Source organism: Lutra lutra, chromosome 10, assembly GCF_902655055.1.
Source record: "Lutra lutra chromosome 10, mLutLut1.2, whole genome shotgun sequence".
NCBI lineage: Eukaryota > Metazoa > Chordata > Mammalia > Carnivora > Mustelidae > Lutra > Lutra lutra.
In genome coordinates this window covers 79,916,079-79,943,853 of record NC_062287.1, presented here as the reverse complement: position 1 = coordinate 79,943,853, position 27,775 = coordinate 79,916,079, and the positions used below count along the sequence as shown (strand labels likewise).

The 27,775-nt window shown below is 36.9% G+C and overlaps 1 protein-coding gene and 1 long non-coding RNA gene across 7 annotated transcripts in view; one reads left to right on the top strand and one right to left on the bottom strand.

Moving 5' to 3' along the window:
* ANO3 (anoctamin 3) overlaps nucleotides 1–27,775 on the bottom strand; it is a 419,176-nt gene that overhangs the window by 4,498 nt on the left and 386,903 nt on the right. For all 6 annotated transcript variants that reach the window (XM_047690759.1, XM_047690760.1, XM_047690765.1 and 3 more), the window contains 9 exons: nucleotides 24,279–24,315; nucleotides 19,084–19,195; nucleotides 18,269–18,326; nucleotides 12,387–12,484; nucleotides 9,271–9,404; nucleotides 8,255–8,407; nucleotides 6,413–6,560; nucleotides 1,048–1,128; nucleotides 767–872 (listed from right to left, as the gene is read on the bottom strand). In XM_047690759.1, coding sequence (XP_047546715.1) covers nucleotides 767–872; nucleotides 1,048–1,128; nucleotides 6,413–6,560; nucleotides 8,255–8,407; nucleotides 9,271–9,404; nucleotides 12,387–12,484; nucleotides 18,269–18,326; nucleotides 19,084–19,195; nucleotides 24,279–24,315 — 927 coding nt within the window. The remainder of the gene's footprint in view (nucleotides 1–766; nucleotides 873–1,047; nucleotides 1,129–6,412; nucleotides 6,561–8,254; nucleotides 8,408–9,270; nucleotides 9,405–12,386; nucleotides 12,485–18,268; nucleotides 18,327–19,083; nucleotides 19,196–24,278; nucleotides 24,316–27,775) is intronic.
* LOC125078324 (uncharacterized) lies at nucleotides 178–22,092 on the top strand. The gene is made up of 3 exons (XR_007120862.1): nucleotides 178–327; nucleotides 14,513–14,522; nucleotides 22,082–22,092. It is a non-coding gene; the product is annotated as an uncharacterized LOC125078324 (long non-coding RNA).

The window sequence follows — 27,775 nt, the reverse complement described above, 5'->3', positions numbered from 1 at the left end:
GCCTTCGGCTCAGGTCATGATCTCATGGTCCTGGGATCGAGTCCCACATCGGGCTCTCTGCTTGGCAGGGAGCCTGCTTCCCTCTCTCTCTCTCTGCCTGCCTCTCCATCTACTTGTGATCTCTCTGTCAAATAAATAAATAAAATCTTAAAAAAAAAAAAAAAAAAAGACTTTTTCTAAAAGTCTTCGGTATGGCTACTTTTTCTCTCTCCCTAAGAAACAGATGCATTCAAAGTGCTTTTTCACAGAATTTGGTGGTACCTTAAAGAGTATCCAATATATCCCATCACTAAATTCATCACTGTATTAAGCTTCTTATATGCTAAGGTTCTCAGGCATTGTTTATTCAATTATGCACTGTCCCTTATACAAATACACATGTGGTCAGCTGTAATTAAGTTGATTAGCAAATAAGTTTCTCCACCTTGATGAGTAAGTAGAGATTCTCTCATCAAATGATGAAAACCATCCTTTCCTTTAATGTGGTTACTAGGAGGTTCAAAGTTAAGTTTTCAGTTCAACTGTTAATAGCTTCTTTTATCCTCATTTTCTGGTATTAATACCCACTGATCTACCTTCTTAAACATTTTTCAGCTCTTTCTTTTTTGTACATTGTATATAGCAGGTTCACCATACCTAAACCCTGTACTGTATATCAACAAGTTCTTTTTTGGAACTCAGTGAGGAACTACTATATTGAAGAGTCAACTAATGTATCAGTCAGAAAAGCATTTACCCATAGTGATTTTATCAGCCTGTGACTAACCTCAAACACGATAATGAAGGCCAGTCGAGCAGCAAGGATATGCCAGTATTGTAAGGTGAACTCATAGGGTTTGGAACTCCAAGGGGGACCTCTGTAGTCTCGGTACCTAAAATCCACAAGACAAAGATCTGAGGCATAGAGATTAAAGTGCGAAGGCCCCACATGTTTTTAATTTGCCAAAACCCCAAAATGTCCGTTGAAATGGGCTCATCAGCGTGTAGAGAGAGGAGATGGGAGATGAAAGCAAGAAGAAGAGATAGCTATAATTTATAATGAAATACCTGCAATAACCAGATTTTCCCATACCAAGCTCGCTCAGGTCAAAGAAGGATAGGCTATTGTTGACATATCCCTTTAAACAACTGGGAGAAAAGAAAAGCATCATGTAATTCAGAGTCATAAATTTCTAGTCCAATTTCTTCATTACACATGACAGGATTTGGTAAGTGCTATTATTCCTTCCATTTTAATTATAAATTCCTAACGACTCAGCTCTCTGATTTTACCTCCTAACTTCCATTAATCTATAATTTTATCTCAATGAGACAGGATCTTGTCTGCCATTTCCCCCCACTTCATTTACCTCCATTTATTAAGTGTTTACTATGTACTTGGCATTGTGTTAATTATTTCCCATGTGTTAAAACTCTATAAATATAAGTTTATGCATATAGATATATGCATATCACCCTATCTGGCTAATTGTAATTAAGCAGCCAATTGATCAACATGTGTCTTTGTGATTTATTAACTTATTCAATACATATTTATTGAGAACCTTTGTTAGAAAATTCCTAGACAGTTGTTATTTGACAAGGAACAAAACAGGTTAAAATCCCTGTCCTGCAAACCATAAGTGACTCTTAATCTCACAAAACAAACTGAGGGTTGCTGGGGAGAGGGGGTTTGGGGGGGTGGGGTTATGGACATTGGGGAGGGTATGTGCTATGGTGAGTGCTGTGAAGTGTGTAAACCTGGCAATTCACAGACCTGTACCCTTGGGGATAAAAATATATGTTTATAAAAAAAAAAAAAAATCCCTGTCCTGGTGGTGAAGTATTAAATCGTGGTCAGAATCAACTTTTACCATAACCTTAAAACATATATATTATTATCTTCATCATATAGATTAAAGAACTAAGTTTTACAGAGAATAACTTCCTCCTAAGACTGTATTCCTCAAAATTTTTGATCTTGACTAATCTTTACATTTTTAAAAATTACTGAGAATCTCAAGGAGCTTTTTACAGAGGGGTATATGTATTGGTATTCAGCACATTAGAAATTAAAATAGAAATTAGAAAATATTTATCTATTAATTCATTTAAAATAATATATCACATACATTAAAAGTTGATATAAATAGCACATTTTTAAAGAAAAATAGTTCATATGTTCCAAAAGATGAAGTGAGAAGAATGACATCCTTTGATGTCTTCCTTAATAGAAGATAGCTAGATTCTCATATCTATTTCTGCATTAAATCTAGTTGCAATATGTTGTTTTGGTTGAAGAATAAGTAGATAATTACATAGATAAGTACTTTAAAAAAAGGTATTTTAATAGTATTTCAAGTAATTATTGATTTAAATAATTTTTTTTTAAATTTCTTTTCAGCATAACAGAATTCATTGTTTATGCACCACACCCAGTGCTACATGCAATACGTGCCCTCTATAATACCCACCACCTGGCTCCCCTAACCTCCTACCCACTGCCCCTTCAAAACCCTCAGATTGTTTTTCAGAGTCCATAGTCCATAGTCTCTCATGGTTCATCTCCCCTTCTAATTTCTCTCAACTCCCTTCTCCTCTCCATCTCCCTATGTCCTCCATGTTAAGCTCCACAAATACGGGAAACCATATGGTAATTGACTCTCTCTGCTTCACTTATTTCACTCAGCATAATCTCTTCCAGTCCCGTCCATGTTGCTACAAAAGTTGGGTATTCATCCTTTCTGATGGAGGCATAATACTCCATAGTATATATGGACCACATCTTCCTTATCCATTCGTCCGTTGAAGGGCATCTTGGTTCTCTCCACAGTCTGGCGACCGTGGCCATTGCTGCTATAAACATTGGGGTACAGATGGCCCTTCTTTTCACTACATCTGTATCTCTGGGGTAAATACCCAGTAGTGCAATTGTAGGGTCATAGGGAAGCTCTATTTTTAATTTCTTAGGGAATCTCCACACTGTTCTCCAAAGTGACTGCACCAACTTGCATTCCCACAACAGTGTCAGAGGATTCCCCTTTCTCCACATCCTCTCCAACACAGGTTGTTTCCTGTCTTGCTAATTACTGATATTTTTCATTGACATTACATCAAAGTTCTACCCGTGGTCATTTCTTAAAGTTTATTGCAATGTAGAGCCTTAAAGTATTAATAAACTTTTCATAAGGATTTTACATTAAAATCCACAGGTCTATCTTGTATTTCAAATTCATATTTTATCCATGCATGATATTGTGACATTAAATATGGGTCCCTTGGGAAATAGTTTCCTAAATTATGCAGATCTTCCAAATGTTGTTATATTTCTACTATGGACTATGAAAATAATAATGGACTATGAAAATCACCACTGATTTTTATCAGGAAAAAATCTGTAAGTACTGGGAATCTTTCAAGTTCAGTGGTAGATAAAATTATCCAAAATTCTGATTTTCACTTCAAAACTTGAACTTTCTTAATGGCAACAAATACTGTCAATTATTTCCCCTAAAATGACAAGCTAGTTTTGTCCATTTCTAGAAGAGTGCCTCCTAAATACCCAAGTCTGAGTAATAATAATTTATATGGCAATCATTATTTCATGTTAAAAAATTTTGTTTAGTTTGCAAATCCAACAATCATTCAAATGTTTTCTCCGAGATGACCATCACCATACTTAAACATGTAGCAGAAGACCTTTGTCACACTTTGCATTTTATCAAATAGAATACTGAAAAGACATTTATTCAAGGGTGGAGATCTGATAAAATTAACATTCGTTATTGCTTCATCAAGGGCATCCTGAATTTTATTACTGGCACTTTTTAAATGATAGTTCTACAATGGTGAGGAACACAATCATTGTTAGTACTTTTTGGTACCACTGCCTTCAGTTACATGAAGCCACGGGATCATTTTATCCACTATCACTTTTTTACCATCTGTACAAATGTCCATATGGCAAAACATACAAATAATATCTTAGTATTATTAAGAAAATAATCTAAAAGAGACCTGTCCTATGCTGAGAATCACTCCCCAGGATAAAAAGCTGTTAAAACCTGGATTTGAATGTGCATCTATCTCATTCTATCCCCTGAATTCTAAAGTGCAGCACCACACTGGTTTCACTCCCCTCCCCATCCACCTCAGACCCCATGATTTATCATCCCAATTGCTCTCTTGCCAATACCCTCCTCTTCACTGCCATTTTGTCCTTTTGCTATTTTGTTTGGGAAATTTCTGATCTGAATGAATTTACTCCAGTTTAGCTGCTAAGGATAACTGGAAAAAATTAAATAACAGGATGGCCCTATGAATGTGTGGTTCCAACCTCATCCAAGCCCTCCACATATCTTCTTGAAGTTATTCTACATCTGGTCACTGAGTATGGAGAAGGCATGGGGTACTATCTCCATGAAAGGCAGGACTTGAAAAGTAAACAGAGAGATAACCAACCAGTATCATTTCTACCTGCCACTAGGTGGAAGCAAAGACAGTAGCAAATAATGCTTCTAAGGAAGAGGGCTGCCCAAACCTGCCTACATATTATAAACCCTTGAAATCTGCTTCTAGACTATTTTGAATTAAGAAAAAAGGGACCTTTTTTGGTTTTTCACTGTTAGTACTAAAACCAATTTACTTATATGGTCTTTTATAGTTTATAAAATGTTACTTTAGGCACCATTTCTTTTTTTTAAAGTTAATTAATTAATTTATCAGAGAGATAGAGAGAGAGAGAGTGAGAGAGAAAGCACAAGCAGGGGAAGCAGCAAGCAAAGGGAGAAGCAGGCTCCCTGATGAGCAAGGAGCCTGGCGTGGGACTTAATTCCAGGACTCCAAGATCATGACTTCAGCCAAAGGCAGATGCTTATCTGACTGAGCCACCCAGGTGTCCCTAGACACCGTTTCTTTATTACAGGTCCAAACACAAGACTCCAAAATATATTTTATGCCCTTATTACTTCTCTTTGAAAAACTGAGATATTTATGACCAGAAAGGCATTTATTTTAGTGTTCTGAGAAAAACATCAGTTCATCAGTGGGGCAAAGGGTTGATTTCATCTTAAGCCACAGCTCAGGCTCTTGGGGCACATGCCTTACATCTAAATAAGACGCATGCCCAAAGCTGCTCCTGAGGCAGGAGGGCAAGTGGCTTCTCCCATCACTACTTCCACACCTAAGGCTAATCTCCAGCTGAAACTCTGATTTCTGTTCCCCAAGTCCAGTGTTCTCTTGCACTCTTTCTTAATACTTGCTTTGAAGAAGGAAAGATGTGAAAAATCCATTTCCCCTTAAACAGTGCTTGTAAACTGGGTGCTTTTGTCCCCCAGGCAATATTTTGCAATGTCTGAGGGCAATATGGGGATTAGGGAGGTTGCTACTTGTATCTACTGGGTAGGAGGCCAAGGATGCTACTGAATATCCTACAATGCATAGAATAGCCCCTACCTTTCCCCAGAATAGAATGATCTCATCTAAAACGTCCATAGCACAGAGGTCGAGAAATGCTGTTCTACGGAAGGTTTTGGAGGGAAGGGGGTTGGGTGGGCCTGGTGATGGGAATTAAGGAGGGCACCTATTGCATGGAGCACTGGGTGTGGTGCATAAACAATGAATTTTGGAACACTGACAATAAAATAAAATAAAATTTTAAAAAGTAAAATAAAATAAAATAAATAAATAATTTGAAAATAAAACAAAATGCTGTTCTAAAGTATGGACTCAAATTTTATTAACAAACAAAAGACAAAAGTCCAGGGCAGCATTTCTGCACCTTAAAATCCCTAGTTAAAAATCCCTTTTGAAAAAAGGGGCTCCTGGGTGGCTCAGTCCATTAAAGGTCTGCCTTCAGCTCAGGTCATGATCTCAGGGTCCTGGGATTAAGTCCCACATCGGGCTCCCTGCTCAATGGGGAGTCTGCTCCCTCTGCCTCCTGGCTTGTGCTCTCTGTCACTATCTCTCTCTCTCTCAAATAAGTAAAATTTTTAACAAAAAGAAAGAAAGAAAACTCTCCTGTCATGTAGCTGACATTTCCTTCATATTTTGTATTTCCCTGCAAACTAGCTTTATTCCCTGAAGCAATTTGATTAACCAGTGTGGTCCCAACTATATAGTCAGAAGATTGCATTGGATGATTTCTAACATCTGTTCCAGTTCTGAATTTTACTTCTAAATACATTATAATGTTTTTAACATTTGGATACCAGTGATGCATTTACACATATAACAGAGAGACGCTTTAAAGTTATTTGCATAAGAAAACACTGTTGCCCTTTTTATCCCGCTTGATTTCATCCAATAAGCACATTGTAAGTACAATGATCAAAAACATTGTCCTTAATGGTTACAGAACAGAACTTCCCAATGAGTTCCCATTTCAATCACAAACATAAAACATATCAGAAAAAAGTATGAATTTCAACCTTACTTTTCACCATATTCAAAACGACTTGCACAGGGGCCATATTTGTATTCATAGACAAAACGTGGGATGTAATCAGATGTAATAGCGATTACAAATGCATTCGTGATCACGGCCAGTATACCAATTCCTTCGAGAATGCCATACCAGATTCCTAGGGGGAGAAAGAGTAGAGATAGGGAATGAAATGGAAAAAAAAAAAATGAAAACCCTTTCATGACTCTTCTTTGGAAAGAATGTTTTTACTTCTACTTGGGCCATGGCTTTGTCCATTATTTACTTTCTTAGTACAATATCTCACTACAGATCCAACATCTACTGAATACTTTTCCACTGAGGGAAAGTTGACCCCATCTAGAGAGATCTGAAAATGAAAATATCATCAGGAATTGTTTCAAGTACCTTTTAAAGTAAAAATATAAAAATGTGTCAAGATCTGGAAATCACTAGCTGACTTTTCCAATTTGGTATACAGATGTACAAAAAAGCTTTTGAAATTATATACAGTATCCACATACTTATTGGTTAAACATCAAAACTGATGTTTCAAATAGGATTAAACTTAGCTTTAAATATATTGATATGAAAAAAAAAAAAAAGTCCTGGAAAGAGATATTCACAAGTGCTAAAGCTGATGGGATAGCATGGCAACTTCCTCTCTGCCAACCCCTTTCTTCATCTTTCAAAATCTTTATTATGTTTCATTATATTGAGTCATAATGAACAAAATAAAAATACAGAAGACATAAGATATAAAATGTCATGAAACAAGAAATCAGAATTCATAAAAATATTCGAATTCATCAAAATTTAACATTTATTTTTATAAAAGTAACAATATTTGGTGAAAAGAAAGCAATCACCAGGGAAAAAATATTTGCTTCACAAAAAATGGACCAAGTGTTATGATACAAAATGTACAAAATATCCTAAATTTTAATAAGGCAAGAGAAAAATGGGCAAAGAATACAAATGAGTAATTTGCTACGGAAATGCAAATAATTGATAAATATATTAAAATTTTTTCAGTTACTAGTATTTGGAAAAAGGTCCTCCAAAAAATAAGATTTTTTAAAAAAAATCTACCAGATTGTAGAAGATTTGAAAGTCTTAGACCATCCACTGCTGCTTAGGGATTGTGGAAACCAGTGAACAGAAACAAACATGGTTGTTTGACGTATGACTTGTTATAATATTTGTGGTGGTTAATCTGATATCTTTTAAAATTAAAATATGAGTACATTTTAATCTAGCAGGCCTTCTTTTTGGGATCTGTACCCGTACACACACATTTATGGATATGTGATACACAATACATATAATATCGAAGTCTGTGTCTATATTTATACCTATATTTGTCTATTGCTAGACTTATGTATGCTTATTCCTGCTTACAGTGGGAAAGCTAAGTAAATGACCTAATCTCGAGGAGATTATCTTGAGGAAATAATCTAAGTATGTAAGAAGATGTATGTTCACCTCAGTGTTGCTTATAATAGAAAAAAACTGGAGCAATGTAAGCATCTCTAGTTAAGGGAATGATTTTTTAGAAATGTCATAAAATGTGCCTAGAAATTTGTGGAGTAACTATAAAGAAGGAGGTAGAGCTATGCTTATTAACATGGAAAAACATATATGAGATCATTTTTAGTGATACGTTCATGAAATAGCATGTTTAGTAAAATACTCTCAACTAAGTTAGTGTTCATTTCATGATTTTGTTAATCAAAACTGCTCAGTTTTGTTATAGTTGGAAGGGAGCCCCAAGAATGGAAACCCACACAGTGCTGAGATCAAGGCTCTTCTTGGCCTCAGCAATGCAAAAGCCATGTGATTTCTGCATCTTACCTATGTCAGTTGCTCGAGCTGGCAGAGGCCTCCGCCACTGGGTGACAAATTTATATGCGTCCAGCCTGATCTCAATGATATTGTTCAACAACGCCAAAAGAGGGGCCAGAGGAAAAGCCGCAACAAAGATGGTGGTAAAACCAAACTGCAAAACTGTAAAGGGAGAGTGTTGCAAAATTAGTAACATAAACCATATAGTTTCTTGAATGCTTTCTTTGTGCCCTCTGAAGGGCTTCCCATAAATCATTTTTAGTCCTTTCTCAATATCCCTACAAGGTAGATATGCTCATCATATTTTGCGTTGAGATAACTATAGCTCATATGTGTGAAGTAAGCTTGCCAAAGTGTGGATAGCAAAAAATGTTAAAACCTGCATTTAAACTTTGATCTCAATGGACTGAAAGTCTCTGTGCTTTCCATCACTCTACCAGGCGGCTCGAAGGAAGAGCGAATAAAAAAGTCAAAGAGGCGGCCTTGAAGAAAACCTCTAGGGGACCCAAGACACCTAATCTTGTCCTTTCTTTTTATAGAGGAGACGACTTTAAAGGCCAGAGAAAGAGCAAATGTGAAGACAACACACAAAGATTTTAACAGTTGGAGTGAGAATCGGGCTTCTCGAAGAAGCTAAACATACCATGTCTGTGCAAAGGTTTATTGCAAGAAATAATCATCACCTTATTTGAGCAGGGTGGTGTATTTTTGATATAGGAATGGGTTCTGATTTATTTTGTTCCTTTAAAAATATCTGCACTAAAGGTAGGTGTTCTACTATGAGAAAACCCCCCATCCTGGTCAAATGGGACAGTTGACAAAGGACAGAATTTGTGAGCCTTTCAAGGACATTGTTTTACTATCTTTTCTAGTTATATTGAGATAAAGATACAGAGGTATTTTAGAACGCTTGGGGTTGGAAAGGAGAGAGATGGTTTTCTCTCTTGAACCAAAGCCTGTGTGAAGGAAAAAAACAAAACCGTACCAAAAAGGCCAAATAGCTGCGTAGAAGTTTCTCTCCTTACCCATTTCTAAATACTCATCCATCAGTCCATGAATATTCATGGGCTGCAGGTTCCAATCATTTTCCCACTGAGGAATCGATGCATCTTGTATTCCCCGCTTGATTTTGTGTCGTGACCACCAGTTCTGGATCAACCTACATCACAAAGCAGACAAGGAGCTTTTGAGCTCTTAAAAGCATATGGTGAGCAATTTATAGTGTAATAAGAAAGAGATAAGCACTACCCTGGGAGCACACTAGGCATTTCTGGGAACTGGGGGTATTTGCATGGTCTCAACTTCCAAGTTTAGGAGGCAGGAATAGGCTTCAGCCTTCTTCGACCTTGCACACATCTACCTTTGTATCTGGGAATTAATTCCCCCACACACTTACGTGCTTCCTGATACTTAATAGACAAACACCCATTTGTAGGATTCTTTCCCTCTACCCCCCTCAACCTCTATATGCACTTAAACTTCTATGTTGCCTGTTATGATTACATCTGAGCCCTTCATTATTCATAACCCAAAATCTTCTGGATTGTGCTCTCTGAACATGAGTAAAATCATGTTCCATACCAAATAACTGAGCCCTAGATAAGGTTTCAAAGAGATATAGGTTCTAGTCCCCACCCTACAATGCACTAGCTGTGTGACTTTTAGTAAGTCTATTTACCTCTGTGGTTTATGAAGATGAAGGCTTTGAGTATTAATAATTACATTTTGCTACTATAGTGAACAATAAGTTATCGCAATGGATCTGTGCCTGGGTCGATTTAAAAGACTTAGAACGGAATTAACAACACTATTTCCCTAGCTTAGCTTCTGGACAATTATTTATTTTAAGAGTTAGATGAACATTACCTCTAGAATGAAGTGAATTCTAAAATGAATCCCAACTCTCAATATTAATTAATCATGGACCTAGAACTCACGGGGTGTTGGAAGACCAATCATAGACCAAAATGTCAGGTAGTCAGTTCCCCACGTATGTCCCATGGAGGTTGCCTCTGAGGTCTCATGAAGATGCAAAAGGGGCTGGGTGCTGAGATTGAGGCAGGCCTGCTTGGCTTAATTTTAATTACTTCAGCCTGCTTAAGATTTTACTTTAAAAAAGAGAACTGAGGGGCGCCTGGGTGGCTCAGTGGGTTAAGCCGCTGCCTTTGGCTCAGGTCATGATCTCAGGGTCCTGGGATCGAGTCCCACATTGGGCTCTCTGCTCAGCAGGGAGCCTGCTTCCCTCTCTCTCTCTCTCTCTCTGCCTGCCTCTCCATCTACTTGTGATCTCTCTGTCAAATAAATAAATAAAATCTTTAAAAAAAAAAGAGAGAACTGAGTTATAAATGTTTCAAAATTATTGCTTTACTGACTGGTCCACTCCTGTTGGATTCAGAAAAACACCAACAGGATGTCCCTTACCATGGTACATTAGGGATCTCATATACACAATCCAGGCTGACCACATGGGCAAGGTCATGCTGAAAATGTGCTATCCAAGGTGCATGCTATGTACAGAGGCACACAGACAACGGCAACAACAAAAATAATTCTCAATACTATAATGACGACTACGCCATCTTGATGGTGCTTATGAAGCTATTTCATTCACAGCACATCAGATCCTGTGGTGGGCACTTGCTACCTAATCTCCTCAGCTATTTTCAAGTGATGTTTCCAAATCCTGTGTCTCAAACAGATAAGCCAGGGATAGGAAGGGATACAAACAATGAACTGGGCTCCCCAATCCCTAATGCTCTCTTCATTTACAAGAGATATTTATTTTTTCTGTTTTGAATATTGAGGATCTGATAAAAGTCTCTTCAAAAAAGTGTTCTGTCATTTATTGATGAGGTTTAAAGATCACTGGGCATTTCTTGTAATCTCCTCCTTTATTTTATAAATAAAAAAAATAATCTCACAGATAGGTCAAGGAAATTATAAGCATCTTCATTTGGCAAGAGGCAGAGAAGGAATGTGAACCAGGTCTCTGTGATTTCATAGTCTAAGCTCTAAGACTGCCTGTAACTTACCACAATAGTTTATGGCAGATTTCAGGGTAAATATCACTTCTCCAGCCCTAAGGTCTCTGCTCTGGAATGTCCTGAGACCATTTGTCGGCCAACAAGGAGAAAGAATCACGGCATAATGAGATGACTAAGCCTAAGCTATTTATATCATCAATTAGAAATTCCTCAAAATAGTCTTGCTTTTAACCTTGGTTAGGCCTCAAAGCTTCCATCAGACATTGTTTTACACAAACTGTATTCCAGCGTATTTGGAAGAGTAATCTATGTTATTAGATGTTAGAAGTAGGCATTCAACACTCTTCATGTCAGCATTCCACAGACCATTAAATCCCATCGAAAGGGACAAAACAGAATGCTACTGTTTTGTGAAATCAATCCTGTTCTAATGACATTTTTTTTCATGTAATAAAGAGTACAAGACCTCCTTATCCAGAAATTTATCTTTGTTTTATTCTTTTTTAAGAGGGGAAGCATAAATGGAGGTTGTCTTTGTTAAACAATGACAACCTTGGTCTTTTGATGGCCGGAAGAACCCAGAAAGTTATTCTTCTCCTCAAGAATCTATACTGTCAATAGTGATTTAAGAATAGCAACAAACATCTTAATGTGTTGAACAGAGTACCAGGTGCTCGACACCCGCTATTTCGTTTAATCCTCACAAGTGTTTGCTCAAGGCACATATAGCCATTGATCCTCTTAGAGATGTGAAGACTGAGGCTCAGAAAGGTCAACTAACTCACACATGGTCACTCATTTAGTGAGCAGAAGAGCAGGAACTGAATCCACTCCTGTCTGTCTAATAGGCCCCAATTCTTTTTTTCTTTTTTTTTTTTTTTTAATTTTTTTCCTTTTTATTTATTTGATAGAGAGAGAAATCACAAGTAGGCAGAGAAGCAGGCAGAGAGAGAGGAGGAAGTAGGCTCCCCGATGAGCAGAGAACCCGATGTGGGGCTCGATCCCAGGACCCTGAGACCATGACCTGAGCTGAAGGCAGAGGCTTAACCCACTGAGCCACCCAGGCGCCCCTAGGCCCCAATTCTTAAAAACTATTCCCACTACTTGTTTTTTTTTTGGAACTATATATAAGGTAAGTTTAAAAATCAAGTGCTCACGGATATCCCAGTTCCATGAAGTTGTTCCATATTTGCTTCAAAAACATGATAACGCCCATCTGGAGGCAGAGGTCTATCAAACAGCCACTGGGATGACACTGAAACACAGCAACAACAATGGTCTTGCTCTTCTCGGTTGGTTACATGTCCCCACCTTCACACTGTACATCCAATTCTAAAGCTAGCTACACAATCTCAGTGCATCAAGAAAATAAAAACAAGGAAGAAATAACATGTTGAAGGACACTTGATAGGGAAGTTTCCAGTAATTAGAGTGGAATATTGATTGGAATTATAACAGCAATAAAAACAAATCTTTTTATTATTTAAATTCATTTAGCCAACATATAATACATCCTCAGTTTCAGATGCAGTGTTCAATAATTCATCAGTTGCCTATAACACCCAGTGCTCATCATATCACATGCCCTCCTTAATGCCCATCATGCAGTTACCCCATGCCCCCACCCACCTCCCCTCTAGCAACCCTCAGTTTGTTTCCTAGAGTTCAGAGTCATGGTTTGCCTCCCTCTTTATTACTTCCCATTGTTTTCCCTCCTTTCACCTATAACCCTCTGTGTTGTTTCTCATATTCCACATATAACAAATCTATCTTTTAATGAGCACTTACTATCTGCCAAGCTGTGTATTAGGCATGGTCCCATTTAATGAGTGCTCTGGAATACTGTGTATCTATTAACAACCAGGAGACAGAAAAATGTTTGTTTATAATATGTTCTTCTAAAATAACCTTTTTGACACAGAATAATTTTAAATGTGTAGAAAATCTGCAAGGAAAGTACAGAGAATGCCCATACACACTTCAGCCAATTCCCTCCACTGCCTCTTATATTATCGAGGTGTATTTGTCAAAGCTGAGAAACCAACATTATCTGATGTTTTCGTGTGTTTAGACTGTGTCTATGTGTTTTGAGAATGGAGGGAGATCACAGACGTAAATTTCACCACATCCCTTCAGAAGTTATATGATAGCCACAGACATCACTAGTGACATAATCTTCATCAGTGCTTGGTACACTGTTTGCCAGGTATTTCTACTGTAAAGTTACTCATTTTTCCCTTTCCCTATTATTTTCTGAAGTGAATTAAATCTAGCCTATTCTAAAGATAGTAGGCACATGTTAAGATCTATATCCTGGAGAGGGAATATCTACCTATACTAGAACGTATTTTTAAGTGATAAAAACATGCCACAGAATGCCTCGTCAGTATGATCTCAATTTTGCCTTCCTTGTGCTCCTCTGCTTTTTCAGATGTCCAAAAATTGTTAGAATTAGAAACCCCCCCAAAACAAAAATGTGATTACAATGAAAATTGCAAATGACATGTTTTGCTTGAAAACTTTGTACTGTAGAAGATAAAGCGTGGGTCTATTTCTTTACAAATGGGTTCATGTCCTCCTCATAAGAACAATAGTCGTTAGAGCTTTGATTCACAGTTTCTATTTCTATCATATTGGTACCAGTGGGACTTCAAAGGGAACAGATAATTAGGACATGAAGAGCCTGGTTTTCCGGTTCCAGCCCAGTAATTTAAAACTCCCTAAACTGAGTCAGAGAGAGAGAGAGAGAAGCTTGCCAGTGGTAATTTTTATTGTGTAGAGAAGTCACAGTTCTCCCATTGAAGCACGCCTCTTCCTTCTAGGATGAATTTAGGACCCCCTGAGTTCTGCCACATATATATGATAAATGGGTTCCATAGAATGTCTGAGACAGAATAATTACTAAGCTACAGAGGCATACATCACAGCTGCAAGATGAAACTCTTCATTTTTATAGAGAGACTGAAAGATGTAAATTAACATGTATAAGGTCATACAATGTTGACTGCTGACATGGAATTGAAAGCCTTGGTCTCCTGCACCCTAATCCTCTGCTCTTGTACATAATGCTAAAGATGAATTCTATTTACCCAATATTGCCTTAAAGGGCTGGTTTAGCAAAGCATATTATTGTGTAGAAAGAGAAAAAAAAAAAAGACCATTATTGAACCATGTGATTGGCTCATTCTCCACAATCGTAGGCCAAAGTGGGGAGGCCGATGACAATTTATAATTCTGTTGAAATTGAGACTTCATGGCTTGGTGATTTATAGGGCAGAGAAAGGGATCCAATAGTTTTTATGGATCTGCCCTCCTCAAATAATGGTTCTCTTGAGCAAAATCCAGTCCTTCAATACTCTAAAATTCATTTGGTAAGAGAGCCTATACTTAGAATAAGTAAAAGGGCATGGATGGGTGTGTGGGACACCCAGGCTTCCATTCCTATTGCACACTCAAAATCATACGACTGTGGACAATCCACAGCTGAGTGCCTTCACATATTTTTCTCATTGGCTCTTCCTGAGAACCTCCTAAGATGGGTGTTGGTATCTCCATTTTGGAGATGATGAAGCCAAGTAGCAGATATGGATCAGATTCTGACACGGATGTTCTTTTCACAGGAACTATGTTTACTCTAAATTCGATTTACATGTGCAAGTCAGCAACCATGCAGCAATCTCTTTTCAAAATCAATTTCCTTTATGTTCTCAGTTTTACCTCTATGCTATCCCAATGGTGACTGGAAAGCACGGTGTTCAAAGTGCAGCCTCTGATGCTGGGTTGGCTGAATCTAACTGATGACTTCATCAATTTATAAGTATGTTTCTACAATTGTAGCAAATTATATAACTTGTCTAAATTTCTGTTTCCTCATCCGCAAGATGAGTATAATAGTAGAATTTTTGCATTAACATATGTAGAGCAGTTAGGAAAAATTGCTGAAAGGTGCTGGCATATAGTAAGCACTCATTAAATATTAATCATTATTAACATGTTTATATAGATTTATATAAAATATTTATGTTAGATATTATACAGTATAGTATGAGGAAAAGTCAGTATAGCTAGTTCATAAATGTTTTAAATTAAATTGAGGTTCATTTTGCTTTCTTTATAATGACTATCATTATTTGTGCCAGGGATTTTATTTTATTTTTTTAAAGATTTTATTTATTTATTTGACGGAGATAGAGAGAGCTAGAGAGCATGGCGCTGGGGAGTGGGTGGTAGGGACTGGGGGATGGCAGAGGAAGAAAGAGAAACAGGCTCCCTGCTGAGCAGGCAGCCTGATGTGGGGCTCAATCCCAGGATCCTGAGGTCATGACCTGAGCTGAAGGCAGATGCTTAACTGACTGAGCCACCCAGGCGCCCCAGTGCCAGGGATTTTAAGTGCATGATCCCAATTCTATCCACCACTCACCAGTCTACTGGTGATAGGAGATAGTTACTCCTATCACAGTTTACAAAAGACCTAGAGATATAAAGATTTGGGTGGGGCAGAATTAGAATGCAGACTGTCAGACTCCAAGACACAATACTTATTACATAACATGGTTATGTTCTTCTCTTTGGGACTATCAACATCATCAAGAAAGGAAAGGGACTTTTTCATTTGTATACCCCGTATTACCCAGCAGAGGCCTAGAATGGAGTATGTGTCAAAAATGCTTGTTGCATGATTGAATTCTGAGGATCAATTCTTATCTTCCATTATGCATATTTATGTCTACAATTCTAGAATTTCTAGGGTCTATCAAAAACCCACATGTTTCATTTCACTGATTTAAAAAAAAAAACTTTTGGGAAAATATGGCCATTGTGTATGCCATATATATTGTGGAAAATGTCTAGGATGGTTATGAAACATTTTTCCTGACACCAGTATTGTAACAATTTCCCTGGGACTTCCAAAGAAGAAACATGACTTCCAATAATCTTACCCTTAACAGTAAAAATATCCAATTAAACAAAAGTATTGGTGACAGCAGTTTCTAAAATGGCACCAATACGCATATTCACCCGCCTGTTTGCCACACTACCCTTGCTAATTCCAATCAAACATTCCTGATAAAAGGTAAGCTTTGGGTCCCAAACCAAGTACATGAAAGCCTTTTAGCAGATACAGTCATACTTGTGAGCTATGAGTGAAAACTGCAAGTTTGATTGGGGACTTTCTGAAGGCCAAATTATTGAAGGCCCTCATCTGTTCTTGTCCAAGAGGATAATACTTAGGTGGTTGTGGAGACAGAGCAGTTAGACAGATAGACAGTTACAATCTATACAGTGCCTTCCAAAGTCCAGGGGTTGTGCTAATTGTGTTACACAAATTATCTCCTATCTATAAATAACTTACAACCTAAGTATTACTACTGCTAGTTTACAGATGAGGACAGATATTCAGAGGGATTAACTTAAGGGCAAAGAATTAATAAGCAGCAAGGTTAGCAGGTGAGCTCAGGTTTCTATGATGTAAAGCATGTTACTGGGAAGTTTTAGGCTTTCTCCATGTATTTCAATCAACTGGAAGGCTCTAAGGAGACAATATCAACGAGGGCTCTCCTGGGTTTGGGGGAAATTTTTAGATAGAGACTGGAAATACCTCTTTTCTCAGGGAAACTTCTCTTAGCTTCTTTCTAAATTATGACCTCTTACTAATATTACCACATATTAAATTGGATTTTACGTTAGAATAATCAAAAAGATTTTGAACTACAGGAGCAATAAACGATCTGACCAATGAGATTGAACAGAGTCCAGAAGTAGACATAATTTCAAGATGTAGAATGATAAATCAACGATAAATAATCAATCAATGATAAATCTTGAAATCTTATTTTGCCAAATGATAAAAAAATGTATTATTAGTTAAATATGTGACTGCCAGCTGAGGTGGGGGGAGGATCTTGATTACTCTTTACACAAAAATGAACTTCCAATGCACCAAAGATGTCAATATTTTTTTTTAAATTGGTGAAAAGTACAAGCGTGAGGGTTTTTTTTTAATTTCTGGAATGAAAAACACATTTTTTGCATGATATAAATGCTTGAAGTCATTAATAGTAGTGATATTTTAAATGAAAAATGCTATAGAGTTTTTTAAAGTTAACAAAACAAAATTAAGACAAACAAGAAAACGAGAAATATTATCTGCAGCAAATTTGTAAGGTTAGAACCTAATGTTACTAGTTTACAATTTTTAGGACAGAGAAATTTTTATAATTTTTATAATTTTTAGGACCGAGAAAAACAGTCTAATAGAAATGAGCAAGGATAGCACATACACACAGAAAGAGAAAATATCCAACAAACATATGAAAAATACTCTTCATCTCACTCAAAATGAAAGGATCTGAAATCAAAAGGAGGTGTCTTTTAGATGTTATATTGGTGAAAATTAAAATGTTCCAGTTGGCAAAAGTCTGAGGAAATAGGCTCATAGACCACAGGTAGGGGCTTGCATTTTGGAGTACCGTATGTCCGTCTTAGTGACAATATACAATCTTTTTAACTCTGTGTTCTAGCAATACTAGACATTTTGTTTCCATGACATATATATTAAAAAATTAATTAAAAAACCTATAGGATTTGGAAGATATAGATCTGCATATTTATAGATTGGTGTTTCAAATAAGATGTCTTTTGATGAAGTTTCCCAGCTTAAAAGGAAACCTAACATATTTAAAAGTTTAAAAACCCATGGAATAGATTATAATAATTCCTCCAAAGTGAGAAGTCCTTGGATCTAAATTTCTGAGCTTTATGAAATGAGGAAATGGGTTTGATAGAAAATTAAAGAGCTGAGGTCAGGATTTGGGGGTTTAACCTTTAAGATCACAACTTTTTTTTTTTTTTTTTTTTTGAAAGATGTAGTTCCTTCCTTTCTGAACCCATACGAACTGTCTACAAAAAAATGTGTCTTCAGCATGCCTGAAATTTCATAAACCCACCTTCTCTCTCTTTCCTTCCCCCCACTTCCCACCCATGGTCATTGGCCCATATCCACGCCCAGGCCCACATCCACCCTTACAAGGTTACTTACTTCCTCCAGTCTCCACCGGTTAAAGAGTTTATTGTAATTTCCTGGGTGGCCTACAAATCTGTAAAAAGCCATTTTAATTCATTAGCATTTTTGTGGGGTTGACTGAAGAACATCTACTAATGCATGGGTTGCTAGACATAAGTGTTCACTGGTGCATCTTGTCCCCAGACTGTAGACTTTGGCCATGTTGACACATCAAAGTACCTGACTTAAAAAGGAAAAAGTGGTGTATGAATTCAATTCTCACCCCCAATGGGGTGAGAAAGTCCAGACAAAACAACCGAAGGAAATTTTCCACTTTCACCAGTAGATCTTTAATGTTTTGCTGACCTAGCTAATGAATATTAATGTAATGTACTGAGTTGTTTAGTTTAAAATGGTTCTAGCTTTAGTATGTTTCCATGGCATTGGCTGGAGCGTTAAGCATAGTTTATTTAATATGCTTCCATTATGCAGGAAACGTAGGAAAAAATGTTGACGTGATAGGTAGGAGAAGTTTCCACACTAAGGAACTGTATCCTAGGGTTGTACAAAAATCATTTTCCTATTTAACAAAATCATTACTCATGATCAGATAATCATAATCCAACCGAAGCAGGGCACACACGCTTTGTTTCTTTATGCCTACTTTAATTGGTCGTGGCACCTTGGAGCCCTGTACTTAGAAGTCTTTTGATGGAAAACACATGGGAAGGCTGAGTAGCAGTTTTCCAAGGCCAGGGACAAGGATTCACCACCTCTATTAACAAATTGGTGATGGAACTGTTGGCAGTCTTTTTCACTCTGCAAATATGATGTACATAAAGTTGACTTACCTCCCCAGAAAGAAAGCAATATAGAAGATAGAACTATTTAAATTAACAAACTGGAAGAGGAACATCTTCAAAGCAAAGCTGTTTTCCCACTCAGATTCTGTTCGAGGATATTCTAAAAGGAAAACAGGGTGTGTTTACATAAAGGAGGTGAATAACAAGAAATATGGAGATAGAATCAGAAGCCCCACATTTCTGTTCTGATTCAGCCATTTACCAGTTCTATGAGGCACTCAGTGTCTCTGAATTCTAGGGTTTGCATCTGCAAAACGTGAATGAGAGTGTATGCTGTACACACATAGTTGATAAAAGGATCCAATGATACAATCTTCAGACTTCCCCCACAACTACAAAAATAGGAAGCTTGTTATTAATAATATCTAAAGATTTTCAGGATTCTGTCTGCTGTTGTCATTTGGAAGTAACCATGTACATTGGATCAGTCCTGCACTCAAACTGCCTATGCTTCAATAAGGACCTAAATTGTCCACAGAGTATTTTGAAGAATGGATATTTTGCACAGACTGAAGTAGAATGCTAAAGAGGAAAGAGGGCTACCTTAGTCATAGAAGCTGGGCTCCTATCTCAACTTTATACCTAATTTTCTGGTAATCTCAAGTAGATCTCTCTACATTTTTTTGCGAGCAGTTTTAACATTTATGAAACAAGGAGTTTAGACAAGGTGATTTCAAGAACTTGTCTACTCTCACATCTCATGTTTCTATGACCCTTTTTTTTTTTTTTTTAAAGATTGTATTTATTTGACAGACAGAGATCACAAGTAGGCAGAGAGGCAAGCAGGGAGAGAGAAAGAAGGGGAAGCAGGCTCCCCGCCAAGCCAGAGAGCCAATGCGGGGCTCAATCCCAGGACCCTGGAATCATGACCTGAGCCGAAGGCAGAGACTTTAACCCACTGAGCCACCCGGTGTTCCTGTTTCTATGACTCTTAAAACAAAATGATGCAAGGGACTGAATTAAGATGGCAGTGTAGACTGCAGCCTCTGCTCCCGCCCAGTATCCAAATGATGATAGAAGATCTCTATGCACAGCTAATATACATTTTCATATAATTAAAGAATTCAAGGAAGATAGAAAACAGATGGGATTTGATTTAAGGAAAATGTTGCCCAAAATGGGTGCATGATCCAGTAACAGAATAGGAACAGGTCCTGGAGGATTCCAAGCCCAACTACAATATGTGACAGAAGTGACAGGGGTGTATGGGGCATCCCCAAGGCTGACTGGTGGGTGGGGACTCATGAGAGCAGCCAGGAGAACCCACATACCCTCAGGGTTTTAGTGGGTTGTATTTTCACTATTGTTTTCATTCTAAACAGTTTGTGAATTTAGTACAAAACTTATCTGGAAATGAGAATATGGATTTTTTAAAAATCCCTGTTGTGTAATTTGTTTTTGGATCTCCATTTCTGATTTTATTGCATCATGATCCACAAATGTTCCTGTGTGATTTCTGCTTTGGAGCAAAAAAGTTGTTTTAATTTATGGTCAGATTACTAGGATATGTTTTGTCTATGTATTAAGTATTTGGAAAGAATATATATTCTTTGGTAAGCATACAGTTTATATATATTTAAAGAGAAGATTGTTAGTTATGACATACAAATATTTTATATCCTGGCTTATATTTGAGGGTGGATTTGTCAGTCTTTTCTTTTGGCATTTCTATTATGTTTTCCTTTCTATATTTTGAAGGTTTATAAAAAGATGTATAGAAATCATGTTACACTGACCTGGCAGACTGTTTATCAGTATAATGTATCTCTCTTTCCCATTCAAACAGATATAAAATTCTGATTTGCCTAATATTAATATGGTGACATCTGACTTTATCGTTACTATTTTCTTGATATATGTGCTCTTGTTCCTGAATTGACCTCTATTTGACAAAACTGAAACTTGATTGTTTGGCTTAATTTACTTCTTGGAATCCGTGTTCATTTTTTATAGATAATTCATATTATAGATAGTTCTTTATTATAAATAATTTGTTATTTGGACCATAAAACCAAACTGAAAAGAACATCACTTTGGGTCAAATATTATATATTTTTTCTCACATAAAAAATGTGGTAGAATTAAAATTTAATTTTTTTGGTGACTTTTCAAAAATAAAATATTTGGCTAAAAATAAGTCAAGAAACATAACGTTTAAAAGCTCCTTTAAATAAAAAAATGTGTAACCTCTACCAGGAAGTAAAACCTAATTTGTAATTTGAAGCACAAATTTGCACAGTCTAAAATTACACAGAATACAATGCCATACAAATTATTATATATATGGATTTATGTATATATGTATGTATGTATTTATATATTTATTGTTTGTATCTATTCATACTGAATATTTATTATGTATGTATTTATAAATATTCAAATAGTAAACATATATTTATGTCTATATACACATTATTTTAAACAAAATATTAATATTTTTGTTAATTTAAATTAGTATAGACCATTCACTATTAATTGATAGTTATGAATCCACAGGCATTATGTCATGAGTTATAGATGGAAATATCAAATACCAAATGCAAACTTTGGTTCTCCTGGTACTTAACTCAAATAACTTCTAGGGGTGCCTGGGTGGCTCAGTGGGTTAAAGCCTCTGCCTTCAGCTCAGGTCATGATCTCAGGGTCCTGCGATCGAGTCCCACATCAGGCTCTCTGCTCAGTGACAGAGGCTCTCTGCTCTGCAGAGAGCCTGCTTCCCCCCCCACCCTGCCTTGTCTCTCTGCCTTCTTGTGATCTTTGTCTGTCAAATAAATAAATAAATAAATAAATAAATAAATAATAAATAAATCTTTAAAAAAAAAAACAACAAAAACCTTCCATTTTCCATTATTATGATCCTCCAAATATTTTCCTCAGATTTGCTTCCATCCTCGGCATAAAATACTTTAAAAGCAAATGAATATAGAGAATCAGAGCTAGAAGAAAGCTTTCAGACAATCTAAAGTGCTTCATTATCCAGCGGAAGAAACTGTAGCTCAGAGGGTTTAAGAACAATGCAACAGATCATTTCCACTTACTGAACACTTGTCATATGTCAGACAGCCAATCCTCAGCAATGGTGAAACAGGAAATTCTATCATTCTCATTTTATCAATAACAAAATGAGACTCAAAAAAACAAAAACAGAGGGAGAACCAAAGGAAGAGAAACAGTGGAAGGAACAGGAGGAAGGAAACAAAGAATGGAGAGAGAACACTTGCTCACAGTCACAAAATTTCCAAGGGATATGACCACTTATTTCCAGAGCCCGACTTTGGGCCCAGTCTTCCCTCTACAAAATGTTCCTTTTATTATTACTTGTACTTAAAAATGCATTATAGGAGAAGCAATAGTGGAGTGATATAGTTATTCCAACATAATTAAGTGAACTCTGCCACATCTGGGTTTAAATTCTACTTATTCAACTTAATTATCTTGATTTTCTAATTCATACAATAGGGATCCTACTGTCATAAAATTGGGAAGTCAATAAAACAAAATCAATGAGGAGTGTCCAGGATAGTGCCTGGGATCTGGTGAGTTTTCAAACAATAAAAGATCACTGCTCAAATAGCTCTGTAATCAAAATTTTGTTCCTCAAACCAAGAGACCAAAAATCAAGTTTGAGGATGGAGAAAAGACATTTTCAGACACATAAGGTCTCAAGAAATTTACTTTCCAGGCAGCAAAGTAAGGAATTAAGCCAAGACAAAAGAAGACCGATAGATCCAAAGAGTGGTACCCAACTGAGAAATAAAGGTAAAAGGATTTCCTAGAGGACGGGAGAGAGGAAGCATAGACGCCACTGACCACAGTGAGGGTGGGCCCTCGAGAGTGGAGGAAACAGTGGGTTCGGGAAGGGGAACTCTAAGAAGAAAATAAAATGAGTAGCATACCTGATGGTTTTGTATGTATTTAGAGACCATTCAGAGTTGAAGCAGAAAGTTTGAGATAAATTAAGAAAGTATGCAGAAAATTAAAGAAAAAAGTGCTATTATTAGCTTCATGAAAATATAAAGATGGTATAAGAAAGGAAACAATCATAGCATATACCACACCTTACATATAAAAATAGTTATACAGAAACAATGATGTAAACACTAATTATTAACTTGGCTAAAAATTCAAATCTGTTGAATATAACTACTTTGGAAGGAGGAGAGATAGTGTGTGTATAACAGGTGATAGATGGGGAAGTGTACAGGGACAGAACACTGTAGGAACTGTTAAGACCTAAGTTCTTGTCATTTATAAGGGAAAGGCAATAGCTTCCCAAACCTGAAAAATCCAAGAATGTCAGAGAAATATGTTATTTAGAAATAGGGTTGGAAATAACAAAAGAAATTCCTAAAATAAAAGAAAAAGTAGTCTCTCAGGAAATGGAAAATTAGAATAGGTAATGTGGCAGAGTACTGGTTTTAATTATAAATTTTTTAAAAAATATTTTATTTATTTATTTGAGAGAGAGAGAGAGAGTGCACAAGTGGAAGGGGCAAAAGGGGAGGGTGAAGATTTCAAGCAGACTCCGAGCTGAACATGGAGCGCGAGACGGGCTTGACCCCACAGCCCTGACCTGAGCTGAAACTAAGAGTGGGACGCATAACTGACTGCGCCACTCAGGCACCCCTTAATTATAAATTTCTCAATACTATTTTGCCTTTTAAATTTCATTTATGTAGTATAATATTTGGATAAAAGTAAGAATTTAGGGAAAACCCCAATGAACTGAAAAGTTAGAGAGAGAAAAGCACTCACCTAGGGAGAGTTCGGTTTGCTAATAATTCCAAGGAGATTTTGTAGCTACATACACTGCCTCTCTATAGTTAAGCAATTTGCTCCAACTTCCCATGTATGTCTTTCACTCTGATTGACAATGTACATAACTGAAGTTGACATTAAAAATGCTAGAGTTGGGCACCTGGGTGGCTCAGTGGTTAAGCCTCTGCCTTCAGCTCAGGTCATGATCTCAGGGTCCTGGGATCGAGTCCCACATCAGGCTGTCTGTTTGGCGGGGAGCCTGCCTCCCCTCTCTCTCTGCCTGTCTCTCTGCTACTTGTGATCTCTCTCTCTCTCTCTCTCTCTCTGTCAAAAAAAAAAAATGCTAGAGTACATAAAAAACTACAGACTGATATACCCATATGTTATTCCTTTACTAAGGAGCTAAGTAAAAACAAGAGACTTACCTAAGTTGGTGAGAAGGTAAGCAATTTTTTCATAAGCCTGTAATAAGAAAACAGTAAATGTTATTCTTTCCCTTTAGAAAACGCTGCTATTGACACTATTCAAGGAAACATTTAAAGTGTATTCTATAAAGTGGCTATATTTTTAATTAAGCGGAGCATGTTTTAAAACTTACTATGTGGTGCTTTACATATATACACAAACTAAATGTACATAATATAAACATGTTATAAATATGTGTAGATACACAGACACACTTGATTTCTGTAAGAATAAGTCTTTTGCGGTAGCTGTCTTTATTTCCATTCTACAGGTCAAGGAAATGGGACTTTAAAAAACTTAAAACTTTTTGCAAAAACAAGTCAGTCAACTAACAATGGCTGACATGGTGTTTGATCACTAAATTATATGTACTTTTTACTATGCTGAAAGGCTGAATAAAAGTCTGAATTCTTTATTATTGAAAAAAAAAATTTCCAAACTAAGAGGAACATAGTGTGATAGCTTGAATTCCGAGAGAACAACAGTGGTTTGATGGTTATTTAAAACAAGACTGGTTAAGTCAAATCTGTCGAATCCGTAAGTCAGTCACAGGCAAGATAGTTTTATGGTGATTTAATTTTTAAAGATTTTATTTATTTACTTGACAGAGAGAAATACAGAGAGAGAGGGAACACAAGCAGGGGGAGAAGCAGGCTTCCCACTGAGCAGGGAGCCCGATGAGGGGCTCGATCCCAGGACCCTGGGATCATAACCTGAGCCGAAGGTAGATGCTTAATGACTGACCCACCCAGGCGCCCCTAGGGTGATATTTTTCACATTCTGCCACATTTTCCTCTCCCCTACTACTCAATCCACCACTCATACAGACTTAAGGAAAGGAAACATATTTCACAAAATTCAAGGTATACCTAGATGGGAAAACAAATTTATTATAGACAGAAGGATAGTATGTGTTTGTGGGTATATGTGTGTGCATGTAAATATAACTAACCCCACAATTCAACAAATTATTCTTTATAATTATAAATTCCAGTAACTCTGCCTGTTGGCATGCAAAATTCAAAGGTAGGTGTCTGGACACTCTAAAAGTTGTTCATCTTCTTTCAATAGAACTATCATGATTATTCATCTTAGCCATGATTTAACCCTACCTCTTCCTCTAAAGAGTTACCTTGAGACAGAAAGGTTATGTTGAGGATAAATATTTCATTCCACCTCTTATGCAGTTCTGTTGTTGCTATTGTTTTTATTTTTAACTATATGCAGAAACTGTCCTTTTCAAATTTCAGAACAAGATTACTTTGAATTCATGAGCACCAAAATTGTCTTGACTGTAACATGTTCTTTTCCATGCCCTATTTATTAAGTAAGATGATTACAGAAGGGTGTCCAAGGAGTATGATAGGGTAGATTTAAAAAATCAACAAATAGTACTTGAATAATACTATAATTCCAGCACCAAACTGAGTGCCCTCATGGAGAATGAAAAAAAAAAGTTTTACTTAAATAACTGCCATTTCAAGTATTTGGCCGGTAGTAAGCGGTGCTTTATATATACTATTATTTAATTTAGTCCTTACAACAATTTTCACATAGGTATAGTGATCCCCATTTTACAGAACAGGAAATCCTTGCTTAGAGCATCAGAACTTGCCTAAATTAATGCTACTAAATGTGTAGCAAAGTTGTGATTTGCTATGTGGGTCTCTTGTACAATTTATGCTATGCTTTGTCACAGAAACATTTAAGATTTCTGTCTTAATTCTTAGCACATAGAACCTGTCTGCAACTCTGGGATGGAAATATCTATAGCTGATGCACCAATGGATTACAGTATCCTTTGGAAGAATGTTTTAAATCACACACACACACACAAATGCTGTATCACCCCTGGAAATACCACTCTTGGGAAACATTCTGGGGGACTTGAGAATCTGCATCATCTAAGGCCCAGAAGCTAGCTAACTGCCACCACCATGATGAGCTACAAAGTCAACCCATGCAGAACTGTCTTGTTAACTCCGAAACCACAGAATGCAGCAAGAAACCATAATTTAGATATATCCACTGTATGGTGTATGACAGAAATCATGGGTTGTGTGTGTGTAAAAGGGAGGAAATGGATATGCATTGCGGGAGGAGGAGATGTAAGGAGGGGTTCAGGGACAGTTGTGGTCACTACACTATGTATGTACATTGTATATATAGATCTCATGTTGGGGAACCTATACTTTTAAATATCATTCACTAGTGTATTCAGTAAGCTGAAATTCTTAGTCATATATATTAATTATATAAAAATATTTATTTGGACTTTCAAATGGGCCACATAGAGAGAGAACAGATAGTTTCTCCTTTAACCGAACTTAAATCCCAAGGCTTGGAGACAAATGGAGAGAAAACAATTGGAGACAAACAATTATGTAACTAGTCAGGAAAGGGAAAATACAGCAGGCTGTGTGCCTAGAGAAGAGTGGTGGGCACAAGTATTTATTTTATAGTGTGGTCAGAAAAGCCTCTCTGAGAGGGTAGCATTTGAGCATAGAGCTCATGCATGAAGTGAGGGAGAGAGCCAGGAAGAGATCTGAGCCAAGCACCTTGGAAATGCTTGACAGTAAGTCAAATGCCATGAGACTGGTTGGGCTTGGTGCGTTTCATGAAGGGCAAGGCAGTTGGAGGTTCGGGAGTGGAGGCAGTAAAAGAGTAAGATAGTTACGAGATGAGTGAGAGAAATCTCAGAGGGGAGCAGGTTTTCAGAGCTGGTAGTCCATGGTAAGGTCATTAGAATTCATTCTGAGCTAAGAAGTCATCATCTTCCCACTATTGCTTCGTTTTGGGGTGCTACACAGAAATCCACTGGGGAAAAATGAGAATGACAAAGGCAGTGAAAGGGCAAGGTTGTTGTGAAGGGGCACGCTCAATTTAGTGCTCATCATCTCTGAGTCAGAGGTCCAACTTGTGCTGTAAAAGTGAGCTCAAAACAGAATTTTGCAGAATCAAAGATAGACTGTTCTTTCCCGGTAATCTACTTTTCTGAATTTCTAGAAACCATGGATATAAACATGAACAAACCAAACAAATACTTTTCTAGAAAGCGAGTCCTCTTATTAAATGAGTCATTTGGCATTACCTCTTTTCCATGTTAAAATGTGTTGTCAAACCCTGTGATCACCCTATTCCACAATGACCTATTTTCATTGGAATTGGTAACCCAGTATTAAGGAAGTTAGGTACATTTGAGGTCTTAAGTGGTTAGGCCCATGAAAGAAACACAGGAATATATGTTCTCGAATCTAGAGATGGAAATAAATCACTAAAGTGAAAAGTTCAGAACCAACATGGAATACTTTAGGTAAATGTAGTTAGAGCTGTCCTTTTATTCTTCTCCTTCTTTTTTTGTTTTTTTGTTTTGTTTTGTTTTGTTTTAGGTTATAGTGTACAGATGGTACATGGATTTTAAAATGAGAAGAAGAATACTAAAAAGAGTTCATTCCTT